Source organism: Pteropus vampyrus, unplaced genomic scaffold, assembly GCF_000151845.1.
Source record: "Pteropus vampyrus isolate Shadow unplaced genomic scaffold, Pvam_2.0 Scaffold167, whole genome shotgun sequence".
Taxonomy (NCBI): Eukaryota; Metazoa; Chordata; class Mammalia; order Chiroptera; family Pteropodidae; genus Pteropus; species Pteropus vampyrus.
This window is the reverse complement of record NW_011888948.1, coordinates 4,766,325-4,793,640: the sequence shown is the minus strand read 5'-3', so window position 1 is coordinate 4,793,640 and position 27,316 is coordinate 4,766,325. Positions and strand designations below refer to the sequence as shown.

The window sequence follows — 27,316 nt, the reverse complement described above, 5'->3', positions numbered from 1 at the left end:
GGATTAAATCTACACTGACCAAACTTTATTAAACCTATGTTCTGTTTTCAAACAAACAAATAAACAAACGAGAGGACAGAGGTATGCAGAAAATTGTGAAGATTTCTAGCAACAACTTCTACACCACTCCAACAGAGCTGTGTCTTGTCACCAACAGTGAATCTGAGATTCGCCACTATTTAGGAAAATCAATAACATTATTTGTGGAGTGCCTAGGGTTTCTTTTGCATAAAGCTTTTATCTCATTTTAGCAAAATAATAAAAACAAAAACACAGGATGTATATCCTTGGGGCTCACTAGTACCCTGCCCAATCTGCTGAGAGAGTGAAAGTGTTGTGGTTCAGTGTGACAAGCTTCATCACATGGTTCTACCAAATTGCTAAGCTAATGGGACAAATAAATAGGCTGACTGTACTGTACTTAGAATCAAAGAAGGAGCTATATTATTTAAAGAGACATGATTATTTTTTAAAAAGGAAAAAAGGAAATTAACGTAATAGTTTCAAAATTTTTTATTATTTTTAAATAAATTATTATTACTAAATAAACTAAATATTTATTAAATTAAAATAATAATACAATCCATATTGAATATAATTTGTGCCTTCCAAATCCAGCTTTCATTATACATCATTTCCATAGATGAAGCACGTAAGATGTGTTAAAATAACTGACAAATACATATAAAACACACCAAATCATGGATTTTCAAAGTAACTATCTCATTTGCTTAAATGTTTGGTGCTGATAGAAACAGTAAGTAGTAGAAGACAAAATATTCACATGTATGGAGGTGACATATTAAATAGCCCTAGGTTGTGTTACTTGCTAGAAGAAATCTGCAGGAAATGAAGCCTGATGCCCAATTCCATGTGTGACAAAGCATTTTTTAAAAAGATTGTTAAGCACATTGTCTTGACTATGCAATACCTAGCATATTATAAATGCCTAGCACTGGCCAGTAGTTCTTTCTCTCAATTTATGTATTGGAACATAAACATTTTTTATGCTTAAAAATATGAACATTTTTCACACTTACAAAATATGCACAATAAATATTACTTAAGACAAAAACCTAGCAGTCAGATTTGCCTATTGTCAACTTTCCTCTTTCTGAGAAGCTAATCAATCTCTGAAGTAGACACAGGCAAAAGTGGAAAAAATTCATGGTCTGTGGAGGCAGTCTAATTGGAGTATAGTAATCTTACAAGGAAAAGAACCCATATGTTAATACTCTAAAGAAAAACAAGGTGCGTAATATTTCCCAGTCTGATGAAATGCTTTTTCACCCACTGCTTTAAAATGCCTGCTTGCTCCTAAGAAGAAAAAGGAAGACTTGGTTAGAAAGTAAATCTTGAAAGATCATAAAAGCTATACAGAAGTCTCTCATCTTCCAAAACCTTTACTTAAGTCTCTACACATGTGCTTAAAACAAACGAACAAACAAACAAGACTGGTAGGAAGCTCCATCTAATTTACTGAGTTGGGTTTTACACATCTACCTAATAAATCCTCTCTCGCGCTCCTTCTCCCTCAAATTTCCAGAGAAACACGCACATACATGCAAACACGCACGATGTATTGCTCACTGTACGTACAGGTTCATCAACACCATGACAAAGGAGACAAATCACATTACGACAATCAGAACACATGACTGTGACAGTGAGAAATGGGTTTCTTTTAAAACCTCGCTTGGACTCTGAATTCCCCTATTCCTGAGCAATTCTTCTTCATCCAGGAACTTTAAAGGATCAGAAAGACAAAACAGTTCGCATTCAAGAAAGAGAAAGAAAACAACGTTCGCTTTTCCGGGGCACTGCAAAATCAGCAACGGGACCGGCTGCGCCCAAGTGGAGCATTAAAGAATGCAAGCCCGACCCTGGACATCCGAGTTAAGAACGCTGTAACCAAGAAAAGTAAATAAATAATAGTGATCATTGTCATTAAGAATAAAATAGCAATAACGATTGTCACCACGCGGTTCCGTACAGCAGCCGCACGGGGAGCAGGCTTCGCCTTCAGCCCCTCCAGCCCACAGCCGCCCCGGCAGTCCCGCGCCAGGTCTGAGTAAGGGCACTGGGCTCCGCGCGCGGTGCGGTGGGGCGGGGCCGACTTCGCAGGCTTCCGCCCGCGTGCGCCCCGCCTCTCCCACCCCTCGCCTCCGGCGCCTGCGCATCCTGCAGGCAGAGTGAGTACAAGCTTCCGGTTGGTAGGACCTATTTCCTTCGCCTCAGGCTGCACCCTGCTAGGGAGTAAGGGTGGCTTGGGTGCTTTTATTCTGGGCTGCCTCCGGCTGGCAGACCCCCGACCTCGTTGCCTAAATTTCGAGGAAAATGAGATAAAAGGAAAATCCAGCTGTTCTGAGGAGTCCAACGTTTCCAAGCACCTCTTCAGATAAGGAAGGAAAATCGCTGTCATCAAGTGAGATGTACTACCAGGAAGCATACCTTGAGCGCTTATGTGCAGTCATATTTTGGGGGCAAAACGGCCCATTTGTGCAGCTCCAAAGCTTTTTCTTCTAAACTATCAACAGAATAGTGAGGTACCAGGCACTTTGATGTACCAGACACATTTCTGTTTCTGTCTTCTGGAATCATTTCTATAAAGTGCTAATTGAGACAGAGATCCTGGAAAATCTCATTATACTGAAGACTATCTTGTTTTTGAATTAAATAGTTATGGCCCAATTATAGTGGTTGAAATTTAAAATAAGCCATTATTACAGAAAAATAACAACTTAGATGTTAGATATTGTGGGTCATGGGGGTACTTTCTCATTCTTTTGAGCAAAAACTTTTTCCAGATTAAGTGATTACATTTTGGAGGTAGAGAAAAAATTAAGTATCATTTCTACTGTCTGGAAAATCAGTATTTACTAGCTGAGGGAGCACTGGCAGATTGAATTTTATGCTAACATGGGAAATTTTAGAGCGATCTTGATTAATAATAGCATATGTGTTTTAAAATTCTGATTTATAAACCTAAATTTTACCTAGGTTCTTTCTAGAAGTTTTAAAGAATGATTTCCTTACCTTTTTTTTTTTTTTTATATATAGGAATTCTACGTGGACTCAGTATAGTATTAGCACAGAATGATTTTCATTAGTTATAACCTAGATTCGAATGAATTATCTTTCAGCAACAACTTAAAGATATTCAAAAGCTTTTCAGTTCTTGACTAATAGCTGTGAAAAACAGTGCTTATTATTAATTGAAATGCAAAACCACCCACAGCTTCTTCGAAGACCTTTACCTCCAAAACTCCCTAAGCTTCCTTTACATAAGAAGAAAGTTCGTACAGGTATGTATATTAATCGGATATGTTATTAACTTTATTTTTCATAGAAAGTCCTCAACCTGCACAGCTCAAAATCACAATAAAGACACTAATAACCAGTAACTGACAAATGTTTGTCGTAAGATGTTAGCATCCAATTCAATTCTACAAGTACAGTTTATTCTCATTATTTGTGGATTCTGTAAGTGCAAATTTAACTAACTGCTAACATTTATTTGTAACCCTCAAATCTGTACATTGTTTTGTATTTTGTCTTTTAACTCAACAATATATCGTGAAGAACACTCAGAGCTGTATATAGAGCTCTTTCTCACTCCTTTTATAGTAGGTTGAACTGTGTGCAGGAGAGAAGAATATATAATAACTCTCAGTCATTCTGGATTTGCTCACACATTTGAGGTTGAACAGGTACATTCTACCTTCTTGTTTCAGGTCTCATACTGTAAACAACTGTCCTTTTTTCTGATCTATTTAATGCCATGTTTTTTTGAATAAGTGTACTTTGTGTTGGTGATTTCACTGGGTAGCATATCCCACAAGCATAGTGCTCAAGGGCTGTCTAGTCTTCCAAAGCACAAGAAGGCTGTGATGCACCTTACAGAGAAAAATATGTGCTTACTTCAGACATGAGTTACAGTGTGGTTGGCCATGAGTTCAATGTTAATGAATCAACAATATATGTTAAGTAAGATAATTTTGAGACCAGAGGCTTGCAGGACCCTAACCCTTTATTATCCCTGGAAGCCACAACTCAGTGTTGGATAATTTGGTGTTCACGGACACTTTATAGAACTGCTGCAAAACAAGAATTTACTATTTATGAGCACAGTGCTAGGAACTGGGGATATAATAGTGAGCGGAATAGATCATGCCAGTCTTCTTCATTAGTTATCCTCTGTGGGGTCAAATAATTATATAAGTAAATATAAAACTGCCCTGTGATAACTGCTGTGAAGTAAAGATGAGCCACTTTATAACTTTATATAATACCCTTAATCCTCTATTTCTGTATATGGTATCTATTGACTCCTTATTTATAAGCAATGATAAAATTAGCATATTTCTTCTTCTTTCCCAATTTTAGTCTTCTCTACCACCTGATTTTAGTTGATTGCATTAATTGCTTTAGTGTCAACGTTTATACTGTTAAAATATGCCTAGTCTATAACTTGATTTACAATGTTAAATTATTGCCTTCTGATCCACGGCTGTTAAAGGTATTTAAATCACCACACCTGTATTACCTGTAATTTCCTCTCTCACTTTCCCTGCCGACTTTTGTTATATCATTTCTACATTGTCATTGCTACATTTCTATAATGTTCTGAATTTCTATATTTACACACAGTTCTTTAACAATAATACCCACAGTTATGTAGGTTTACTGCACACAGCCAGGTTTTGGGGATTTTTTTGTTTTTGTTTTTTTTGTAGTATATCCATCCATCTTTCACTTGAAGTTTCTGCTCTAGTACAGAGTTTCTCACTATTGATGTTTTGGGCTGGTTAATTGTTTTGGGGTTGTTTTTTTTTTGTACGTGTGTGGGGGGCCTCTTCTGCTTTTGTTACTTTGGATATTTTATGATCTTGACTATTATGAATTCTGTGTCCCCAAAGGCTTTTGGTAGGGTGCTTTGCACAGAGTAGGTGTTCAAAATATTTGTTGAATGAATGAATTCTTAAAATGATGGAAGTACAGTTACAAAAATAAATATTCAAACACTGAAATAAAACTCTAAACTAAATATCTATAATTTGCATACAATGCTAAATGCCTTAAGGAATTAATGACATAAATGATCTGGTCTCTGACTTTCGGGATCTTTCCAGACATTTAATTAAGCTTTAAAGATGAGATACATAAAATAAGAACCTTAAATAGTAATACAAAACAGTGTAGAATTTATGTCCAATTAATGGTGCAGACAGTTGTTCGTAAATGTGAGAAAGCACTAGGGCAAGAAAAGGGCTTGAAATAAGACTTGAGGAATTAGTAAAAGTGGAGCGAAATATCTGATTATAGAGACCTGTGTAGTTTTTAATGGCAAAGGAGAGTCTATTAGAACAGTAGAAATTTACTAGAAAAAAGAAATCATGGTGAAATGTGTACAAAAATAAGAAAGTATGGAACCAAGAAGACAGATATCATCTTGGGAAGCTATCTCTAAATACCTCTTCACCCAATCAGAGTGTCTTTTTTAACATTCCCATCTCATATTTACCCCTATTGAGCATTTATCATTTTCTAGTATAACTGTTTGCCTACGTAGTTTCTATACTAAATAGTGAGATCTTTGATTGTAGTAAGGTTAGTGCTGTGTGACTGTACTCTCAGCACTATGTGTAGAGCTGGCATATGGAGGTATTAAATGTTTATCGAATTAATTAACAAGAACAGTAAGTGTAGGTTGTATTAATCAAGAAAGATGGATTGCATAAAGTTTAAGGTAGACTTCAAAAGAAGAAAATGATTTAAATTGCTTAGTAAGAGAAGGTATTCCACACAGCATGATCAACATAAGAAATGAAGTTATAAATGAGTCTTTGTGATTGTCACTAATAATTAGAGTATCTAAGGGTTCTTGTTGGAAGGTAATGAGTCATCACAGAGCAAGGTTAGGTGAAATGGATCGAAGTCACATAGATTTTTATATACCAAACTAAGAAATCTGAATTATCATTAATAAGGTTTAGATAATTTTGTGAAAACATGATAAGGCTATGTCAGAAAGTCAAGGGAAAAATTAAGTTGATGTGGACTAAGACAATGGCAGTGAAAATCAAAAGGGGAAATCGGGGGGTATTTTTTTGATCACATAACTATGAAGGAAGAAGAATAAAATGCAAAAGCCTCTCTGAAAGCACTTTATAAAACCACTCTATATTTGTAAGATGTTATAATACTTGTAATACTTCTCACTTGGCTCACAATTTACTAACTTGCAGTAACCTGGAACAGTGCAAAATGCCCTAGAATGGGACTCTAAGAATATGAATACTGGTCTTAGCTCCAACGCAAAGGTGATGTAGGGCTTTAGCAAGTCATTTAGTCAGTGGATCTCATCTTTCTCTTTTGAAATAGCAGGACTTAATTAGCTCACTGATTTCCTTTTATAATAATTTTCTTAAATTAAGTTTATTGGGATAACACTGGGTAATACAATTATATAATTTTCAGGTGTACATTATCATTTGACATCTGTATATTCTGTTGTGTGTTTACCATTCAAAGTCTAGTTTTCCTCAGCTACCATATATTTGATCCTCTTTACCACATCACCCTCCCCCTAAACCCTATATTTGAATCTCTTTACCCGTCTACCTCCCACCTCCTTCCCTACCCCAATAGTAAAAACTAGTATATAGTCCTCTGGTAACCTCTACGCTGTAGTCTATATCCATGAGTCTGTTTGTTTGTCTTGCTCATTTGTTGCTTTTAGGTGTAGATCCCACATATAATTGATATCATGTGATTTTCATCTTTTTCAATCTGGCTTATTTCACTTAGCATGATTATCTTGAGGTCTGTCCATGTTGTCGCAAATGGCAGTATTTCATCTCTTCTTATGACTGAGTAATATTCCATTCCACAGCTCATTTAGCCAGTCATCTATTGTAGGACACTTCAGTTGCTTCCATGTCCTGGCCACTGTGAATAATGTTGCTATGAACATTGGTGTGCAAATATCTTTTTGAATATGGGTTTTCAAGTCTGTAGGGTAAATACCCAGTAGAGAGATTGCTTGATCATATGGTAGATCAATTCTTAGTTTTTAGAGGAACCTCCATACTGTTTTCTATAGTGACTGTACCAATTTGCAGTCCTACCAGAAGTGTATGAGGGTTCCTTTTTCTCTGCATCCTCTCCAACATTTGTTATGACTTGTCTTGTTGATTATAGCTATTCTAACAGGTATGAGATGATATCTCATTGTGGTTTTGATTTGCATTTCCTTAATAGCTAACGATGTTGAACATCTTTTCATATATGTGTTGGCCATTTGTATGTCCTCTAGGGAGAAGAGTCTGTTCAAGTCCTCTGCTCATTTTTTGATTGGGTCGTTTGTTTTTGTTTGTTGTTATTGAGTCGTATGAGTTCTTTGTATATTTTGGATATTAGGCCCTTATCGGAGGCATTGCTTACAAATATATTTTCCCATTCGGATGGTTGTCTCTTTACCTTGTTGACGATTTCTTTTGCTGAGCAGAAGCTTTTTAGTTTGATGTAGTCCCATTAATTTATTTTAGCTTGTACTTCCCTTGTCTTTGAAGTCAAAATCATAAAATCCTCTTTAAGTCCAAGGTTCTCGAGTTTAGTTCCTATGTTTTCTTCTATGCATTTTATTAAATCTAGTCTTATATTCAGGTACCTTAATCCATTTTGAGTTAATTTTGGTGTATGGTGATAGACAACAGTCTAGTTTCATTCTTTTGCAGGTGGCTTTCCAGTTTTCCCAGCATCATTTATTGAAGAGGCTTTCCTTTGTCCACTTATGTTTTTGGCTTTTTTGTTGAAAATTATTTGCCCACATAAATATGGGTTTACTTCTGTACTCTCAATTCTGTTCCACTGGTCCGTGTATCTGTACTGCTGCCAATACCATGCCATTTTGATTACTGTAGCTTTGTAGTATAATTTGAAGTCAGGCAGAGTGATGCCTCTAGCCTCATTCTTTTTTCTCAGGATGGCTTTGGAAATTTGGGGTCTTTTGTGCTTCCATACAAATCTGATTTTTTGTTCTCTTTTCTTTAAAAAATGCTGATGGCATTTTGATGGGGATTGCATTAAATCTGTATGATGCTTTAGGTAATATGGTCATTTTACCTATGTTACTTCTTCCAATCCAAGAACACAGAATATCTTTCCATTTCTTTGTATCTTCTTCTATTTCTTTTAATAGGGTCTGGTAGTGTTCATGAAATAGGTCCTTCACATGTTTTGTTAAATTTATTCCTAGGTATTTATTCTTTTTGTTGCAATTGCAAAAGGAATTATTTTTTCCACTTCTTTTTCTGATGCTTCATTATTAGCGTATAGGAACGCTATTGATTTTTGAACATTGATTTTGTATCCAGAGACTTTACTGTATTTGATTATTGTTTCCAGTACTGTTCTTGTGGAGTCTTTAGGATTTTCTATATAGAAAATCATGTTATCTGCAAATAGTGACAGTTTGACTTCTTTGTTTCCTATTTGGATGCCTTTTATATCTTTTTGTTGCCTGATTGCATTTGTTACGACCTCCAATGTTATATTGAATAAGAGTGGCGATAGTGGTGATAGTTTTTCACCATTAAGTATAATGTTGGCCGAGGGTTTGTCATAGATGGCCTATATTATGTTAAGGTATTTTCCCTCTATACCGACTTTGTTAAGTGTTTTGATCATAAATGGATGCTGTATCTTGTCGAAGGCTTTTTCTGCATCTATTGATATGATTATACGATTCTTTTTAATTTGTTTATGTGGTGTATCACATTAATCGATTTGCGTATGTCAAACCATTCCTGTGCCTCTTTGATGAAGCCCATTTGATCATGGTGTATAATCTTTTTAATATGTTGCTGCATTTGGTTCACTAGTATCTTATTTAGGATTTCCACATTTGTGTCCATAAGAGATATTGGTCTGTACTTTTCTTTTCTTGTGTCATCTTTATCAGGTTTTGGTATCAGAGTAATATTGGCTTCATAAAATGTGTTGGAAAGTATTGTCCCCTCTTCGATTTTTTTGGAAGAGTTTGAGGAGAATAGATATTAAATCTTCTTTGAATGTTTGGTAGAATTCACTGGTGAAGTCATCTGGTCCTGGACTTTTACTTTTTGGTGGATTTTTGATGATTGTTTCCATTTCCATACTGCTGATCAGTCTATTTAGATTTTCCAGATCTTCTTGATTGTCTAGGAAGGTTGTATTTTTCTAAGTACTGGTCCATTTCTTCTAGGTTATTAAATTTGGTGTTATATACTTTCTTGTATGATCCTTTGTATTTCTGCAATATCAGTCATAATTTCCTCTCTTTCATCCCTGATTTCGTTTATTTGTGTCCTTTCTCTTTTTTCTTGAGTAAGTCTAGCTAGGGGTTTGTCAATTTTATTAACCTTCTCAAGAACCAGCTCTTCATTTCATTTATTTTTTTAGACGGTTTAGAGGGGGTCAAGTATCGGGGCAGGGTGATGTGGGTAATGTGGTCAAATATATGGTAGCTGAGGGAAACTGGAATTCGAATGGTAAACACACAATAGAATATACAGATGTCAAATAATAATGTACACCTGAAAATTATATAATTGTATTAACCAACATTTCTCCGATATACTTAAAAATAATAATAAAGTTTATATGTAAAGACAAAAGACCTAAAATAGCCAATACCACACTAAAGAAAATGAAGCAAGTAGGAGGATTGGCACTACTCAATTTCGAGACTTTATAGTAATGTAGCTATAATAATCAAGACAGTGTTATATTGAAAACAAAAAACAAAAAACCAGACAAATAGATCCATGGATGAGAGTACAGAGCCCAGAAATAGACACACACACAGATATATAGTCAACTACTCTTTTACAACAAAAGCAAAGACAACTGAATGGATAAACTATAGTCTCTTCAGTGAATGAAACTGAAACAAGCTAACTGGGTATCCATATGCAAAAAAAAAAAAACAACAAAAAACAAAAACAAAACAAAACCTAGATTAGACTTATACTTTTCACAAAAATTAACACAAAAGAATCATAGGCCTAAATATACGAATGCAGAATTATAAAACTTCTAGCATAACATAGGAGAAAATATAAGTGACTTTGTGTTTGGCAATGACTTTTTAAATATGACATCAAAAGAACAATTTATGAAAGAAAATTTGATAAATTGGACTTCATTAAAATTAAAAACTTATCTGTGAAAGACATTGTTAAATGAATAAAAAGACAAGCCATGTACTGGGAAAAATATTTGCAAAATAAATATCTGGTAAAGGAACTGCATCTAAAACAAAGAACTCTTCAACTCAACAATAAAAAAACAATCTAATTAAAAAGTGGGCCAAACAAACACCTCACCAAAGAAAATATCCAGAGGCCAAATAAGAATATGAAAGAATGTTGAACAACATATATCATTAGGGAATTGCAAACTAAAACAAGATACCATTGTAAACCTATTAGAAGAGCTAAAATACAAAACATTGACAACACCAAATACTGGAGAAGAGCAAGAGAAACTCATTCATTGCTGGTAAGAATGCAAAGTGGTACAACCACATTTGAAGATGGTTTGGTAGTTTTGTACAAAGCTAAACATACAATTGTTACCATATAATCCAGCAATTGAAATAGGTATTTACCCAATTGAGATGAAAACTTAAGTCTACGCAAAACTTGCACATGCATATTTATATCAACTCTATTGATATAAATTATATTCATAATTATATGATTATATTCACAATTATATTCACAATTATATTCATAATTGCTCCAAATTGGAAGCAATTCAATAGGTGAGTGGATAAACTGTGGTACATCCACACAGTGTAATTTTATTTAGTGATAAGAAGAAATGAGCTATCATGCCATATAAAGATATGGAGGAACTTTGTGTATTGCTAAGCAAAAGAAGCCAGATGAAAAGGCTATAATACTGTAGGATTCCAACTATATGGAATTCTAGAAAGGCAAAACTATAGAGGTGGTAAAAAATATATATCAATGGTTATCAGAGGTTTAGGGAGAGGGGAAGGGATGAATAGATAAAACATGGGATTTTGAAGGTAGTGAAATTGTTTTGTATTATATTGTAATGGTGGATACATTATGCATTTGTCAAAATCTATAGAACTGTACAACACAAAGACTGAACCTTTAGTAAGCTATGAACTTTAAGCATGTATCAACATTGTTTCATTAAATGTGCCACGCTAATGCCAGGTGTTAATAATTGATGAATCTGTGTACAATAAAGTGGAATATATTGTAACTGTACTATCTTGCTCAGCTTTTTTTATATATCTAAAACTGTTGTAAAAGTAAAGTCTGCTAATTTAATAAAATGTTACAGAATAAATAAAGTGAAACAACAAACATGAGAGGACAAGAAGTCAGACTAACAAGTGTAAACTACTTCAGTTTGCCATTGAAGAGAAGGATAAATGTGGTGGGATGGTGGTGGTTGGAAGGAGTTTTGGAGTCTATCAGAGTTTTTGCTGAGTATCATGTTTTGTTTTAACATGGGAGATAGAAAAAATAAAGTTGGAGATAGTGGTGTAATCATTTTATTGAATGAGCTCACTTTGATTAGTTTTACATAAGCAGGAAGCAAACATTCCACTACTACTACTGCCTTTCAAAGTCACATAGCACACATCCCTCTTCCAAGACTTTTCTAGTCACTTTCATCTATTACCTTTTCTCATTTTCAGATAATAAGCAACTAGTCCAATGTAAATCAATACTTTCATCTAGTATGCAATCAAGCCTTGTTCTCCTAGCTCAGACTAGGTCTGCTAATTTTTAGACAAGACACGGGAAACAGAGTCACCTTGTTCTTTTACTTCTTTCCCCCAAGTCACATTGTAGTTTCTGGCTTCTCCATAGGTGAGGCTAGGAGTGGCAAAGAATAAGTGGAGATAAGAGTTAAGATGAGAATCAGGTATTAATCTCTGTACCCTCCTAAAATGCCTAGAAATACAGGTCAAGAAGTTTAAAGGATTCTCTTGCCTTAGTCCAGTTGGAACACAGCACTGGGTGAACCAACACATTTTTCCTACTCTGTAGGTATCAGTAGGGAAGTAGGTAGGGGAGTGGTGAGAAGTTATTTTCTCCTTGTGACATACACTTCTGTTCTCTATACATGGTTTTCTGAGAATCCCCTTGGATTAAGGTGTAGGGAGAAAATTATTCTCTTCCACCCACTATAGGGAAGAAAAGATCAAGGAAACACATAGCACTTCAATAGTGCTATTCAGAAGAAATCCTCTCTCTAAACCAAGATCTAGCTATATTTTATGTAGATAAAACAGGTGAGTGAGAATGTACTTGTTTTGGCCACATCTTTGCAAATCTTGCCTTAATGAATCTGTTATCTCCTCATTAGAATATAGAGGTCCTCATCATTTATTGTACTCAATTGAGACAATAGAAAATAAATGCCATTTAATATTTTGTCACATAGGAAAGAGAAAGTACATTTGATGTAGTGAGGTCCCTAAGAATGCAGGCACAGTGCATTTTCTGGACCTAAGAGAGAAAAGAATACTTATTGTTGTAACCTAAATGAACTGTGATACCTTGTAGCTAGTATAAGAATGTTATATTCGAAAGACACATTTGTCTGACATCTGACATTGAAAAGAAAAGAAATGTCATCTTTCCTTAAAGAGATTTCAAATAAGGAAGAGATGATAAATAGAAAACATTAATCAGAATTATTTTTACCCATCTATATTGCCAGAGTTTTAGTGGCAACTGTTCAAAAATCTCCTTTTATAATCCACTTTTCACTTTGTCAATTCTGTTTTTTTTCAAGAGTAAGCCCCCTACCCTTTCTAAATCTAATATAGGTTAGCCTCTTCTCCAATTGTTCATTTAAACTTTATCCCAGTCAACTAAACAAAAGTCCTGATATCTGAGTGCATATATACAGAAACATTTTTAGAAGGTGAGAGAGGGGTGAGTGAATAAAGAAAAGCTGTGAATGCTAAGACGTTATAGTTTTGTCCCTGACACCTCGATGAGTATAATCTAATTGTGCTTTTCTTCTTTTTTTCTTTTTCTGGTTTAGTCAAGACCGGTGTAACTGATCCACCACATGCAAAGTTTACTCAAGATGAAACCACTTTAATTAAAAGAGAGAAAACTAATTTTCCTGACATTTCAAAAAATCAATCACAAACCCCTGTCAATATCCAAAATCTCTCTCTTGATCATCATGTACAAGAAAGAATGACTACTATTTCAACACTCCCAAAATCTTCTAAGAAAGTCTGTTGGAACATTCCAGAGACTGCTACTGGTTCCATATTTTTTCCAAGTTGTCATTCAGCTTCTAGTCGAGTTTTTGGGAAAGAAACAAGCCAAATGAAAACTTCAAGAAAATCAAAAGAGCCATCGAAAATGAAAAAGATTTATGTTGATAACATGCTAAAAGACATTCTGATTCTCTCCTCACAGTTCTCCAAACCTTCAAGTGCTGCTTCTTTAGTTATTACTCCCAAACTCAAGAAAGTTTGCTCTGAGCATCTACTTTTACCAAAGGCTAGGACCTATACTTTTAAGCACAGTCTTATAGATTTAAGTGCAAGAATGCCAAGCCCTTTCCCAAGAATTATGCCTGTTCGAGCAGAAAGATGGCAGTCTGACCATTTACAACAAAATACTACAGGGCTACTAAGTATTAGTAATTTTACTGATACTGTTCTCTTACCATTACCAATTTTACCAAGAAAACCTCAAAGACAGTCACTGATAGGTAAATCCATTCTGAGCCTGGTAATAATGGGGTTAAGTAGAGCAAAGGGAAGAGAAAGCATGTAAGCAAATGCTGCTCTCCCCCTTGGGTTTGCAGAGTGGGATGATGAGATCACTCTCGGCCTATACATTTAATATGTGAGCCAGAATACAGTAACAGAAGTCCTGACCTTGCAGGTCTGCCAAGGCCAAACTGGGTATTCCACCCAGGTGGTGATGGCGGAAATCAGATAAAGGAGTTCAAAGAATGAGAAAAACTAGTATAAAGGAGTAGTGTGAATGAAGGTAATCTAGATGAACTCCAGAAGCAGAATGCCAATGCCAATGGGTGACTTTATGGCAAATTGCCATGGATTATTCCAATTCATTAAAAGATGAACAATTACAATGAAATCATAACAACCTCAACATGAATTTTCACAAGTATCCAAAGGTCCTTTTTTTCTTTTCTTTTTTTTCTCTAGAAATTTGTATAACAGAAAATGAAAATGTAGAAAGTGTTCCAAGGCAAAGTAAGCCAACCCTATATGAAGGTAAAAGCTAAGTTTATATTCTTTTAAAAACTGTATAAGATTATCTCTCTATAGAAGTATTCATTGTGTGTCTGTCTCTGTGTGTATATGATTCACACATGTCTCATTTTTAGTTCCTTAAGCCATTTACCCAGTAACTATTTTTAAAGTATTGACTATAAACCAAAGTTTGTACTGATGTTGAGAACATAAAAGCTGGGATATTTTTAATCTGGGTGGGGCAGATAGACATGCAATAATGAGTTAACTATTTGCCATGTGTCAGGCACTGTTTTAGGTGCTTTGACCTTAGTTACCTAGCAGAAACAAATGAAAAATCATTTTTTAAAAAGATCATATCATTCTAGACCTCACATTATCTCTATAAACAATTTCAAAAATACAGCATGTAGTAAACAATTCACAATTACCAGGTACACAAAGAGAAAGATGAAATAAATGAAAACTAACAAGAATATACCCACAGGAGTTCTAAGTATTAGAATTATCGGATATATTTTAAAATAACCCAATGACTTCTGGTTCTGTCCAAGATTGAAGAGCTTGTATTGGACAAGCCCTTTCACCAAAATCACATATTAAAACTGCCCCAAATATATAACATATCTTTTGAAGCTATTGGAGAGTAACCATTACAGACATGACCTGAGTGGCTATAATTCTTGAAATAAGGGAAGTTCATGAGTTAGCTTTGCATTTACCTTTGCTTTTGCCAGGGGGCATTTGTGGTTTTGGAGAATAAAGTACAAATAGAAAGTGATAGTATTACTGAATTTAGATAAAAGTCAGACTTCAGGACTGTCAGTATAACTGGGACTTGAGGGGCAAAATCTCAAAGAAGAGAGAAGTGAATCCCAAATTTCTGCATACGAACTCCTTTAAGGGTGTTGGCTGATTTTGAAGCTGTGTATGTGCAGGACAGTACTCTAAGAAACACAACAGAAAACATCAGCAGAAATACTAAGGACCTGAGCATAGATTTTGACAGTTGCACAGGAGAGTTATTGAAGTTCAAGCTCTGCCAAAATGAAGGGGCCTTGATAAACACCCTAGACTTTTAGTTTAAGACTCAGAGAACCCATGCCTTAGGAATAAGAATGATGTTCTAGGAGAAAGGACAAAAGTGAAATAGATTATCCCTAACAAAGCTTAAAAATAATCTTTCATAAGCCAAAGTGATACTTTCTGCCTAATCAAAGAAAATCTGATACTTGTTAGAATGGATGCATTATCCAGTCTCTTTAAATTTTCATCCATAATGGCAGCATTAAAATAAAAAAATCACAAGGCATCTTAAAAACAATGAAACATCTGAAAAAAAACAGAGAAAAAAATAGAAACAGACTCATAGATTGAGATATTTGGAGTTTTCAAATAAGAATTTAAAAATAACTATGATTACTATATTCAAGGAAAAAAAGTTGGAGAATTTTACCAGAGAACTGGAATTTTTGTTTTTAAATATAAAATTTAAATAAAATTCTAGAACAGAAAAATAACATAACAAGTTAATGATTCAACAGATGTTTTTAATATGAGATTATATACAGAATGCTCCAACCATAGAACTCCACCCCCTCCCAGTTTTACGGAAATATGATATATAACACTACAAATTTAAAGTGTACAACATAGTTATTTGATAGATGTATATATTGTGAAATATTACCACAATTAGTTTAGTTAACATCCATCACATCACATAGTTATATTTTTTTCTTGTGATAAAAACTTCTAGGATATACTCTCTTAGCAACTTTCAAATATGCAATAAAGTATTATTAACTATAGCAGTCATAGGAATTTCTGAGCTCACTATTCTAGTAGTTCTGTATCACTATCTGTGACATAAATTAACTGCTGAGTCTCTTCCATGTCATAAGCCTTATTAAGTCATGCTGCCATTTCTGATTTATTAAGTTTATTGTACTTTGGAGGTTCACCTTTTGAAAGATTTTAGGTGAATTTAAATGTCCTCACCTTCAGAGATCAGGGAATTTCTACCTCCCCACCTCCATCTCCTTCCTTTCCACTCGAAGCCAAATGCTTGAGCTTAGACTGAGAGGGTGGGTGGTCTGCGAGCAGGCCACAGATTTATGTCTTAACTTTTCTTCTTGCTCCATTTTCTCTCTTAAAACAAGGAATCTCCATATCATATCATACATCCTTCTTTATTCTGTGGTTAAGTTTCACATATATTGATCTGAAATGAGCACACAAGGCCCATTTTAGAAATTAAAAACTGAACATTGTTTTCTTTGTTCTAGAATGCACTATTAGCTCTCATTGAAGCAATGCCATAAAAAATTACTGAGATTGTAAAATGTGTTGCTGCAAGTAATGCAGCAATAATGGCTAGAAATGTGAAAAATATTTCATCAAATTTCAAAATACTTTCCTGCCAGACTTGGATGTATACCTAGATAGGCATTTTTATATGTTTTAGATGATTTTTACTTTTCTTTTTTTATTATTAAAGTTATTGGAATGACATTGCTTAATAAGATTATATAAGTTTCAAGTGCACAATACTATAATATGTCATCTGTATATTGCATTGTGTACTCATCATCCAAAGTTTAGTCTCATTCCATCCTCGTATATTTGATCCCCTTTACCTTTTCAACCTCCATCCATCCTTCTTTCCCTTCTGGTAACCACAATACTGTTGTCATAGTCAATGAGGTATGTCTTTTGTTTGTTGTTTTGTTTGCTCATTTGTCGCTTTCTGTTTTATATCCCACATATAAATGGCATCATATGATTCTTATCTTTTTCCATCTGACTTATTTCACTAGCATGATACTCTCAAGATCCATCCATGTTGTTGCAAATGGCAGTATTTCATCTTTCTATATGGCTGAGGAGTATTCCATTGTATATATGTGCCACATTTTCTTTACTTAATCATCTATCGAAGGACATTGAGGTTGTGTCCATGTTTTGGCCACTGTGAATAATGCTGCAATGAACATTGGAGTACATATGTTTTTATGAACAAATGTTTTCAAAATTTTCAGTTAGATACCCAAAAGAGAGTACTTGTTTTCACTTATGGCTGTACCAATTTACATTCTCACCATAAGTGTCTGAGGGTTTCTTTTTCTCTACATCCTCTACCACTTGTTATTTCTCGTCTTGTTGATAATAGTCATTCTAACAGTTGTGAGATGGTATGTCATTGTGGTTTTGACTTGCATTTCCCTTATAGCCAGTGCAGTTAAGCATATATATATCTGTTGTTATATATCTGTTATATATAACAGAAGTTATATATCTGTTGGCAATTTGTATGTATTCTTGGGAAAAGTGTCTGTTTAGGTCCTCTGCCCATTTTTTGATTGGGTTGTTGTTTTTTCTGTTTTTGAGTGAATAAATTCTTTATATAATTTGGATATTAGCCACTTATTGGAGATATTGTTTACAAACATCTTCTCCCATTCAGTTGGTTGCCTTTTTGTTCTGTTGATGGTTTCTTTTGCTGTGCAGGAATTTTTTCATTTGACATAATCCCATTCATTTATTTTTGCTTTTATTCCCCTTGGCTTTTGGGTCAAATTCATAAAATCCTCTTGGAGACCAAGGTCCATAAGTTTAGTACCAATGTTTTCTTCTATGTATATAATTGTTTCAGGTCTTGTATTGAGATCTTTGATTCATTTTGAGTTAATTTTTTTTGTGTATGGGGTCAAATAGCAGTCTAGTTTTATTCTTTTGCATGTATCTTTCTTACATTTCTTACATTTTAATTATGATGTATCTTGGCATGGGCCTTTCTGTGTTCATCTTGTTTGGGACTCTCTGCACCTCCTGGACTTGTATGTCTATTTCCTTTGCCAGCTTTGAGAAGTGTTCCATCATTATTTCTTCAAATAGATTTTTAATTCTTTGCTCTCTCTCTTCTCCTTCTGGTATCCCTAAGATGTCAATGTTGTTATGCTTGATTTTGTCCCAGAGGTCCCTTATCCAGGGATCCTCAACCCCCGGGCCATGGACCAGTACAAACCAGGCTACATAGCAGGAGGTGAGCAGTGGGTGAGCGAGCAAAGCTTCATCTGTATTTGCAGCCACTCCTCAGCACTAGCATCACTGCCTCAGCTCCACCTCAGATCATCAGGGATTAGATTCTCACACCAGTATTGTGAGCACCAGTCCCTTGTGCCAAAAACAATGGGAACAAGGGACTGGTATCTTCTAAATTGCTGAATCAATCTGCTGCTTTATCTAATGTAATGTTGATTCCTCCTAAGGTATTCTTCATTTTAATGATTGTATTCTTATTTCTGACTGGTTCTTTTTTATATTTTCTGTCTCCACTTTTATGTTTTCATTCTCTTTTTTAAAGTTCTCACTGAATTCATCTACTCTTCCCCTAAGTTAATTGAGCATCCTTATAACTAGTGTTTTGAATTCTGCATCTGGTAGATTGCTTGTCTCCATTTTGTTTAGTTCTTTTTTTTGGGGAGTTTTATTCTTTTCTTTCATTTGAGACATGTTTCTTTGTCTTTTTGTTTTGGCTGCCTACTTGTACTTGTTTCTATATATTAGTAATGCTGCTATGTCTCCCAGTAGAGTGGCTTTATGTAGTAGGTGTGCTGTGGTTCCCAGTGGCACAATCTCCCTGGTCACCTGAGCCAAGTACTCCAAGTATGTTCCTTATGTGGGTTATATGTGCCCGCACCCTGTTGTAATTGAGGCTTGGTTACTGTTTGCGCATCAGTGAGAGGGACTGAACCTCAGGATGATTGGTTGTGATGACTGGCTGTGACCAGCAGAGGAGCTGATGTTCTGGGGCAGACTCTACAGGGCAGGATTTGCTTTAGCAAGACGCCAGTACCTGCCCTGTCTACCCTTTGGTGTGTTGTCCTCAGATATGACCCTGGGTGATACTCCATCTCAGACTGAAGCCAGCCACCAGGTGTGCATGCTGGAGTCTCCTGGGAGAGGCCCTGCCACAGGCCAAGTTCAGCTGTAGCCATTTTCCTGCTATGGACACCTGGCATGAGACACCAAGCAATTGGCAGATGGCCACCACCCATGCTGGGCTTGGAAGTGCCTCGAGAGTCTAAGCAGAAACTGAGGCCAGCTGCCGCTACTGCAAGGCTTGAGTCTGCTCAGCAAGAGGTACAGGTCTCGCCGAGGCCAGATGTGTCTCAGTTGCAGCATATGCCAAGACAGGCTGGAAAAGCCACTGAAAGTGGCTTGGTTGGGCCCAGAGGTTGATGGGGTAAAGTGTCAGGGATTCATCTGGGCTGGGCAGTGTTAGCTACTTTGATGGAGACTCAGATGTGGCACCCACCTGGGTCTGCAAGCTGTGTGGGGAGGGCTCAGCCCTTAACCAGCATTTCTATTTGGGAGAAAGCTTCCCCTCTAGTTCTTGCCCTGACATCAGATGATTCAGTTCCATCCTGTATGTCCCTGGCACCTTTTGAGCTGCTGCCCTGGAGCTGGAGCTCAGAGCAAGTGAATCCATCAGTGAGTAACTCCATGCGTGGGACCCCTTAAGAGAAAAGTCTGTGACTCCCTCAGCTCTCTGTCTCATTCTGCCACGATCTCCACTGGTTTTCACAGCCAGATATTGTGAGAACTTCTCTTCCCAGCACTGGATCCCTGGACTTGGGAACCCTGTGTAAGGTTGGGACCCCTCACTCTCCTGTGGGGATCTCCAAGCCGAGATATTTCTCCCAGTTCTAAACCACCAAATGCGGGTATGAGACCAGCCTGTTTTGCATCTCTGCCCCTCCTACCAGTCTCGAGATTGCCTCTTTTCTGTGTCCCTAGTTGTAGGAGTTCCATTCAGCTAGACTTCCGTTGACTTCCAATGATGGCTATTTAGTAGTGATTTTGATTTATTGTGAAAAGAAGCAAGCACAGCATTTACCTATTTCTCCGTCTTTCCATTTTTCTTATATTGTTTCTAATGGAGTCAGATCGTTCTTGTAGAGTTCTTTCATTTTTTTCCTCTCAATCGTCTCTCTTCTTCTACCTGAGTCATTTCTAGATTTCTCCGTTCTATGTCACTAACTCTTTCCTCCATATGATCTTTTCTATTTCCTAAGCTTGATAATTCATTCTTCATCTTTTTTATTGAGTTCTTCAGCTCCAAAATTTCTGTTTGGTTCTTTTGTATAGTTTCAATCTCTTTGGTGAAGCACTCCTTTTGTTCATCGACTTTATTTCTTAGTTTATTGAATTGCCTTTCTGAGTTTTTTTGTATCCCATTGAGTTTTTTCAGAACTGCAATCTTGAATTCTGTCATTTAAATCACATATTTCCATGTCTTTAAGTATATTTTGTGGAAATTTTTAATTTTTTTTTTCTGAATTCACTTGTTATATTGTGTGTTCATTGTGCTTGATGGATCATTTCTCTGCCTGAGCATTTGTGGGAATTTAAAGAATTTTGTACTTCACTATTTAACAGATAAGTAGAGATCTTTTCTTTGTTTTCCAGTAGGTGGCATTGAAGCGCAATTTTTATTTTCTATTACCTGCACTGCTTGGGCTCTAGGGATCTGTGACAGGTGGTGTCACTTTGGCTGTGGAAATGCTTTGTATTCCCTAGGAGGTGGGTGTCCGCTTTACAACCCAGTCACCTCAGTGTCTCAGACATTACTCCTGTGTATTGGAAAGGACAAGCTATGGGTCTCCTGTGTGTTCTTGGTGCCAGGACAGGCTAGCTTTCATTGAAGGTAAAATCCACAAGGGACACAATAAAGTAAATTTAGATTGTTTCTGTTTGGCTAACCCTTGAGTCATTTGGTTTTTGTTTTTTTCTTGTGTGGGGTCTTCAGACTGAAGGAAAAGCTGAATTACACTGGGCCTTTGAATTATGCATCAAGGTACTATTAGAGGAAAAATGCAAGGTTGCTTCTTGGGAGGTGATTCCTATCTGAGTTATGCTTACACGATGTTCTCTATTAGTTTTGTGAAGCAAGAAACGTTTATGTAATTCACAGTAAAAATGTTTTAAAAATGTTTTTTACAAATAAGATAAAAAGAAAAGACTAAGATTGACAGAATCTAAATTATTCAGGTAGAAATATATGATTATATGGTTTTCTTTTAGAAAGACAATTGTGCTATCTAATATTAGAAGCAATAACAACTCCCACTTTGATACACAGAACCAACTGACTGGGTAGGTAAAGGTTATGAAGAGGATGTGTACCAGTAACTTATTTATAATATCCTGTTACCTTAACATAAGTACATTTTAAATTTCACTCTAAGTGATAACACATTTGTCTCATGTATTGTTTTGTTTACTTAGGTCTCATTAAATCTAGAAAAAGAGATGAATCAGAGGCAAGCGCCATGCATGGTGAAGGTTTTAAGACTGTTGCAGCAACACGATATGAAACAATAACAGCCATGACCAACCTGGCTGTAGTAAACTGTCAAATATATGGAAGAAATGCACTAAATCTTAAGGTACACTAGATATTTTTAATGGAAATTTCCTGTTGTATTATTCATTATTTTTGTTATAGATTTCCTAACTTAGATTAGTTTCTATAGTATTAAAAGGATATTTCCTGTTGCAATCAAGATTTCCCAAGAACTCATTCAAACTGCATTTCTAACCTTCTCTGTCCTAGTTTGCCTTCATTTCAGTTTTTAAAAACAGCTCATGTTCAAAGTAATTATAGTGCCTTTTCCATTACCTAGTGTGATAAGAAATGTGAGATTCAGAGTTATTATATTTTTAAGTTATCAACAATCTTTGGCCTATGTGCCAAATCTCATACTAGGCTAGCTTTTCACTGACCACAAGCCCAGTATGATGAATAACAATAATAATGGTTACCACTTACTAAACACCCACTGTGTGCAAAGCAAATATTGCTCTTAAAATTTATAATTTAGCAAAGTAGGTATTACAATCTTCACTTTACAGATGAGAGCACTGAAACTCAATGAAAGTAACTTTCACGTGATCACACAGCAAGCAAGTGGCAGAGCCTGGCTTTGAACTTAGAACATTTTGGCTTCAAATCCGCTTTTATAGTAAATTTTATTTTGAAATAAATTCAAACTCATAAAAAATTGCAAAAATAGGAAAAGTTGCCAAAAGATTTTCTTTGAGAAATTAAATCATTAAAAAATGCCTGTATATACTAGGGAATTTAGAAAGCTATGTGAATATCGAGGGCAGGGTGCAATCTCAAAAAATACCTGAGAAAACCCTAAGCTTTCACTTCTGCTGATCTGTAGGTGCAGTACAAGTGGAAAATAAAGATTAAGTCAGAGTTAAAAGGCTTAGCTAAGCATTGAAGGTGTGCTCTTGCGTAAAGCCAATCTGAAAAACACTGAGAGAAGTCTTGTTTCCTCCACACTCCTTTCCTCTTCCCTTCTGCCCTCCCTCTGTCTTTTCTTGTATTCAAGAAAATCTGTGTCAAAACACCAGCTGAACGAACACAAGCTGAAGGAACAGAAATTTCAAAGACAGCACATAAAAAACAATATAGACTTAACAAAAATAGTTTAGAAAAGTCACTGAACTCTTAACAAATTATGGACTTGGGTTAATAATGATGTACTAATGTTGGTTCACTGATCATAACAAGTACACTGGTATGTGAGATGTTGATGTTGGGGGAGGCTATGGGTGTGTGTGGAGAAGGGGCATGTGGAGAAGAAAGATCTCAAATCAGTAACTAACTTTATACCTTAAGGAACTTAAATGAAAGAGCAAACTAAACCCAAAACTAGCAGAAGAAAACTAGAGGATAGAAAAGCAGTAGAGAGAATATACAAAACCAAAAGTTAGTTCTTTGAAAAGATCAATAAAATTGGCAAATGTTTAGCTAGACTATGGAAGAAAAGAAGATGCAAGAACCGAAATCTGAAGTGAAAATGGAAATATTACTGCTGGCATTATAGAAATGATAGAGATTATAAGAAAATAATATGAACAATTGTATGCTAACAAATTAAGTATCCTAGATGAAATGGATTTTTTTCTAGAAAAAGACAAATTACCAAAACTGACTCAGCAGCAAATTGAAATCTGAGCAGACCTAAAATAGATTGAATAAATAATTGAAAACCTCCCAACAAAGAAAAGTTCAGGACTACATGGCTTCGTGGGTGAATTCCACTAAACATTTAAAGAAAAATTAACACCTGTACTTCTCAAACTCTTACAGAAAAGTAAAAGAGAGGACACCTCTAATAGTATTCTGGACCCAATTCCACTCTGTGTGTATGGGTGGAGGGCTCCCGCACCACCAAGAAATTCTTGAACAACATTTGAATGCCCTACAATACAACTCAATTCTGACACTATCTATCTAGAGATAACATCAGTTTCCATAGGTAAAGGGCTCAGTCCCACAAGACCGCCCTCCACTTCAGACTCTAATCACAAGCCCAGGTTGTTAGCAACAACCTGGCTATAAATCTGGGGTTCCCACAACCTCCTCCTTGGGTTTAATTAACTTGCTAGAATGTAGTAGAGAACTCAGGGTATCCATTTACTTACTAGATTTCTGATTTATTATGAAAGATTATTAAAGGATACAAATCAATAGCCAGCAAAGTATGGAAAAAGAATGCAGAGTTTCCATGCCTTCTCCAGGTACCACTCTCCCACAATCTCCATATGTTCACCAACCCAGAAGTTTCCAAACCCTGTTGTTTTGGTTTTTAGGGAGGATTCATTACATATACATTATTTATTTAAAAATTGGCCATTGGTGATTGAACTAAGTCTCCAACCCCTCTTCCCTTCTGGGAAGTAGGTGGATGGGAACTGAAAGTTCTAACCCTCTAATCACATGGTTGGTTCTCCTGGCCACTAGTCCCCATCCTTAGTTACTGTCCATAAATCACTTGATTAACATAAACCCAGTTGTGGTAGAAAGGGGCTTATTATGAATAACAAGACACCCATTTCACCTTTATGGCTCTGAAGCAATTTCAGACAAGAGACCAATTATTATGACAAAAGGTGTGCCCATTGTTATTATTCAGGAAATTCCAAGGGTTTAGGGAGCTATGAACCAAGAACTTTAAGTAAAGATCAAATATACATAAGAACAACCAAATATTTATTTGTTATAAATCAAAATATCACAACCTCTAACATATGCTATGCTGTCAGTTTAACCTCGATACCAAAGAAAGACAAAGACACCACATAGACCAATACATCTAGTGAATATACATGAAAAATCCTCAGCAAAATACTAGCAAACTGAATCCCCCCAAATATTAAAAGAATCATACTTGATGACCAAATGATATTTATTTTTTAAATGAGAAGGTAGTTTGACATAAGAAAAACAATGTAACAAGTACCTTAATAAATGAAGGGGAAAACACATGGTCATCTTAGTTAATGCACAAAAGGCATTTGACAAAATCCAAATTTTTCATGATAAAAAAAGAAACCACTCATAAAAATAGCAATAGGAAAATCCACAGTTCAATGATGAAAGACTAAAAGCTTTCCACCTAAAATTAGGAACAAAACAAAAAAGAATGCTTTCACCACTGCTATACAAGATTGAACTGGAAGTTATAGCAAGAGCGTTTAGACAAAACAAAAAACAAACAAACAAAAACAGGCATCCAAATTGGAGAGAAAGAAAGAAAACTATATCTATATGCAGATGTCATATACCAAATGTAGAAAACCTCAATGAATCTACAAGAAAGCTACCATAGCTAACAAATTCAACAAAGTTTCAGAGTATAAGATTAACAAAAAGCAGTTGTGTTCCTATATATCAACAATGAACAGTCTGAAAGGAAATTAAAAAAATAATTCCATTTGCAATAACATCCAGCAGAAAAAATGGACAAAATATATAAACAGATAAATCACTGAAACAGAGATAACAAATGACATTTATAAATACAAAAAGATACTTAACCTCGATGCAATTTAAAACTACACAGAGATACAATTTCTCTCAACAAATTGGAAAAGGTTTGACAGCATATCTTATTGGTGAAGTTGTAATATTGTTGGGAAGAATACAGAATAGTGCATTCCTATAGAGAGAATGTAGGACAGTTATCAAATTTACATATGCATTCACCTTTTCACCTAGCCAACACTCATTATACTGGCAAAGTATAAAATGATATACGAATAGTTCATTTATTGCATCATTATTTGTAATAGCAAAAGATTGAAATCAATCCAAATGGTCATAAGTAGGGAACTGGTTGAGAGAACTATGGTATTTCTATACAAAGGAGAGAGCTATAAGAGGGAAAAATATAAAAGGAGTGAGAAAGGGCTCTATATACTTCTCTGAAGCATTCTTCATAATGTATTGTTAAGTTAAAATAACAGTGTATGACACAATGTTTATGGTAGGCAACACTTTATTTTTAAAAATCGGGAGGGAATAACTTTAACCAAAAATGGCAAAAGAAAAGAAAAATATTAAAAATATGCATATATGGATGGGGAAGAAATTGTGTGAATAGAACAGAGATGAAAATGAAATTCCTTTGAATAATCTTCATTTTATAATTTTGACTTTAGAACTACCATATACAACAGTGTAAAATTTTTTAATAATTAAAAATAAAATTAAAGCAAAAAGCAAACAAATCATTACCTAAATATTTTAAAATTTTTATACTGATGCTGTGTGTTCTAAATGAAATAAATAAGCCTACCTATAGTGAAGGTTGAAAAATTACCACATAAATAACAATTATGTCAAGTGACTATAAAACAACATTTTGACCATACTTTCTTAGTGAGGACATAGTCCAAGGACAAAAGTTCAAATGTGAGTGTAAACTATTTCTAGTGAAACTACTATTATTTTGAGACTATTATATTTGCCACACAACAAAGGAAAAAAATCAGTGAATATAAAATAGGTAATTAAAATTATCCAGACTATAACATGAATAGAAGAAAGACAAAAACACAAAAAGCAGAACATCTAAGAACAGTAGAACAATATCAAATCTATGTGATTGGTATACCATACATATAATTACATACCATACTTATAAGTGTAATCATAGAAGAAGAGAAAATTGTGGTAGAACAAACACTTGAGGCAACAATGACTATACATTTTCTAATACTGATCAAATATAATAACCCACAGATCAGAGAACCTTAGTGAATGCTGAACAAGATAAATACAAAGCAGATGGCCACTAGGCAGCCATACTTGAAGTACAGAAAACTGAAGGTAAAGAAAACATTTCTAAAGGTGACTAGAATAGAAAGATATATACCAGAGGGTAATGATACAAATAATGACAGACTTCTTATTAGAAACAAGGAAAGCCAGGAAACAATGGAATAACAGTGTTAAGTACTTAAAAAAAAAAGTGCCTCAACCCAGAATTCTACAGCCAGAAAAAATATTCTTCAAAGATGAATGTGTAAAAGACATTTTCAGACAAAGAAAAGCTGAGAGGTTTTATCTGCAGCAAATTTCTACTAAAATGTTAAAAAACAAACAAAACAAAACAAAACAAAAAACTAAAGGGAAATGATATTAGATAGAAACCTGGTTCCGCAGGAAAGAATAAATGGGACTGTAAATAGTACGTAAATGGTAAATACATCATTAAATAAATATAAAGTACCTAGTAAAACAAACTTTAAATCTCTTTATAAGAGTGCTGATTAACAATATATTGTGGGGGTTATAGCCAATATAAAAATAAAATGTTTGGCAACAGGATTACAAAGGCTTGGGAGGGGCTAAATGTATGTTTCTACTATAAGGTTCTTTATTCGTGAAGCAGTAGAATATTATTTGAAGGTTGTTTGTGAAGGTACATAGAGAGATCTTTAAAAAAACACTTTTAAAAAACAAGCATAATTAAAAAATAAAAGAAATAAAATGAAATCTTCAAAAATACTTTATGATAAAAAAACAATAAAAGAATAGATAAGGAAATAGAAAACAAACATCAAAATGTTAAACTGAAATCTAAACGTATTAATAATCATATTAAATATAAATAGGCTAAACATTCCAGTAAAAATAGATTGTGAAACTGGATAAAAAAG

General features: G+C 35.0%; 1 protein-coding gene across 1 annotated transcript in view; it reads left to right on the top strand.

Annotated features, from left to right (window-relative positions):
• The first annotated feature begins 2,226 nt into the window (after positions 1-2,226).
• Positions 2,227-27,316, top strand: part of LRRC63 (leucine rich repeat containing 63) — a 78,088-nt gene continuing 52,998 nt past the window's right edge. The window contains exons 1-5 of the mRNA XM_023536723.1: positions 2,227-2,546; positions 3,061-3,305; positions 13,090-13,776; positions 14,240-14,308; positions 21,581-21,741. Coding sequence (XP_023392491.1) covers positions 3,221-3,305; positions 13,090-13,776; positions 14,240-14,308; positions 21,581-21,741 — 1,002 coding nt within the window. The 5' untranslated portion in view covers positions 2,227-2,546; positions 3,061-3,220. The remainder of the gene's footprint in view (positions 2,547-3,060; positions 3,306-13,089; positions 13,777-14,239; positions 14,309-21,580; positions 21,742-27,316) is intronic.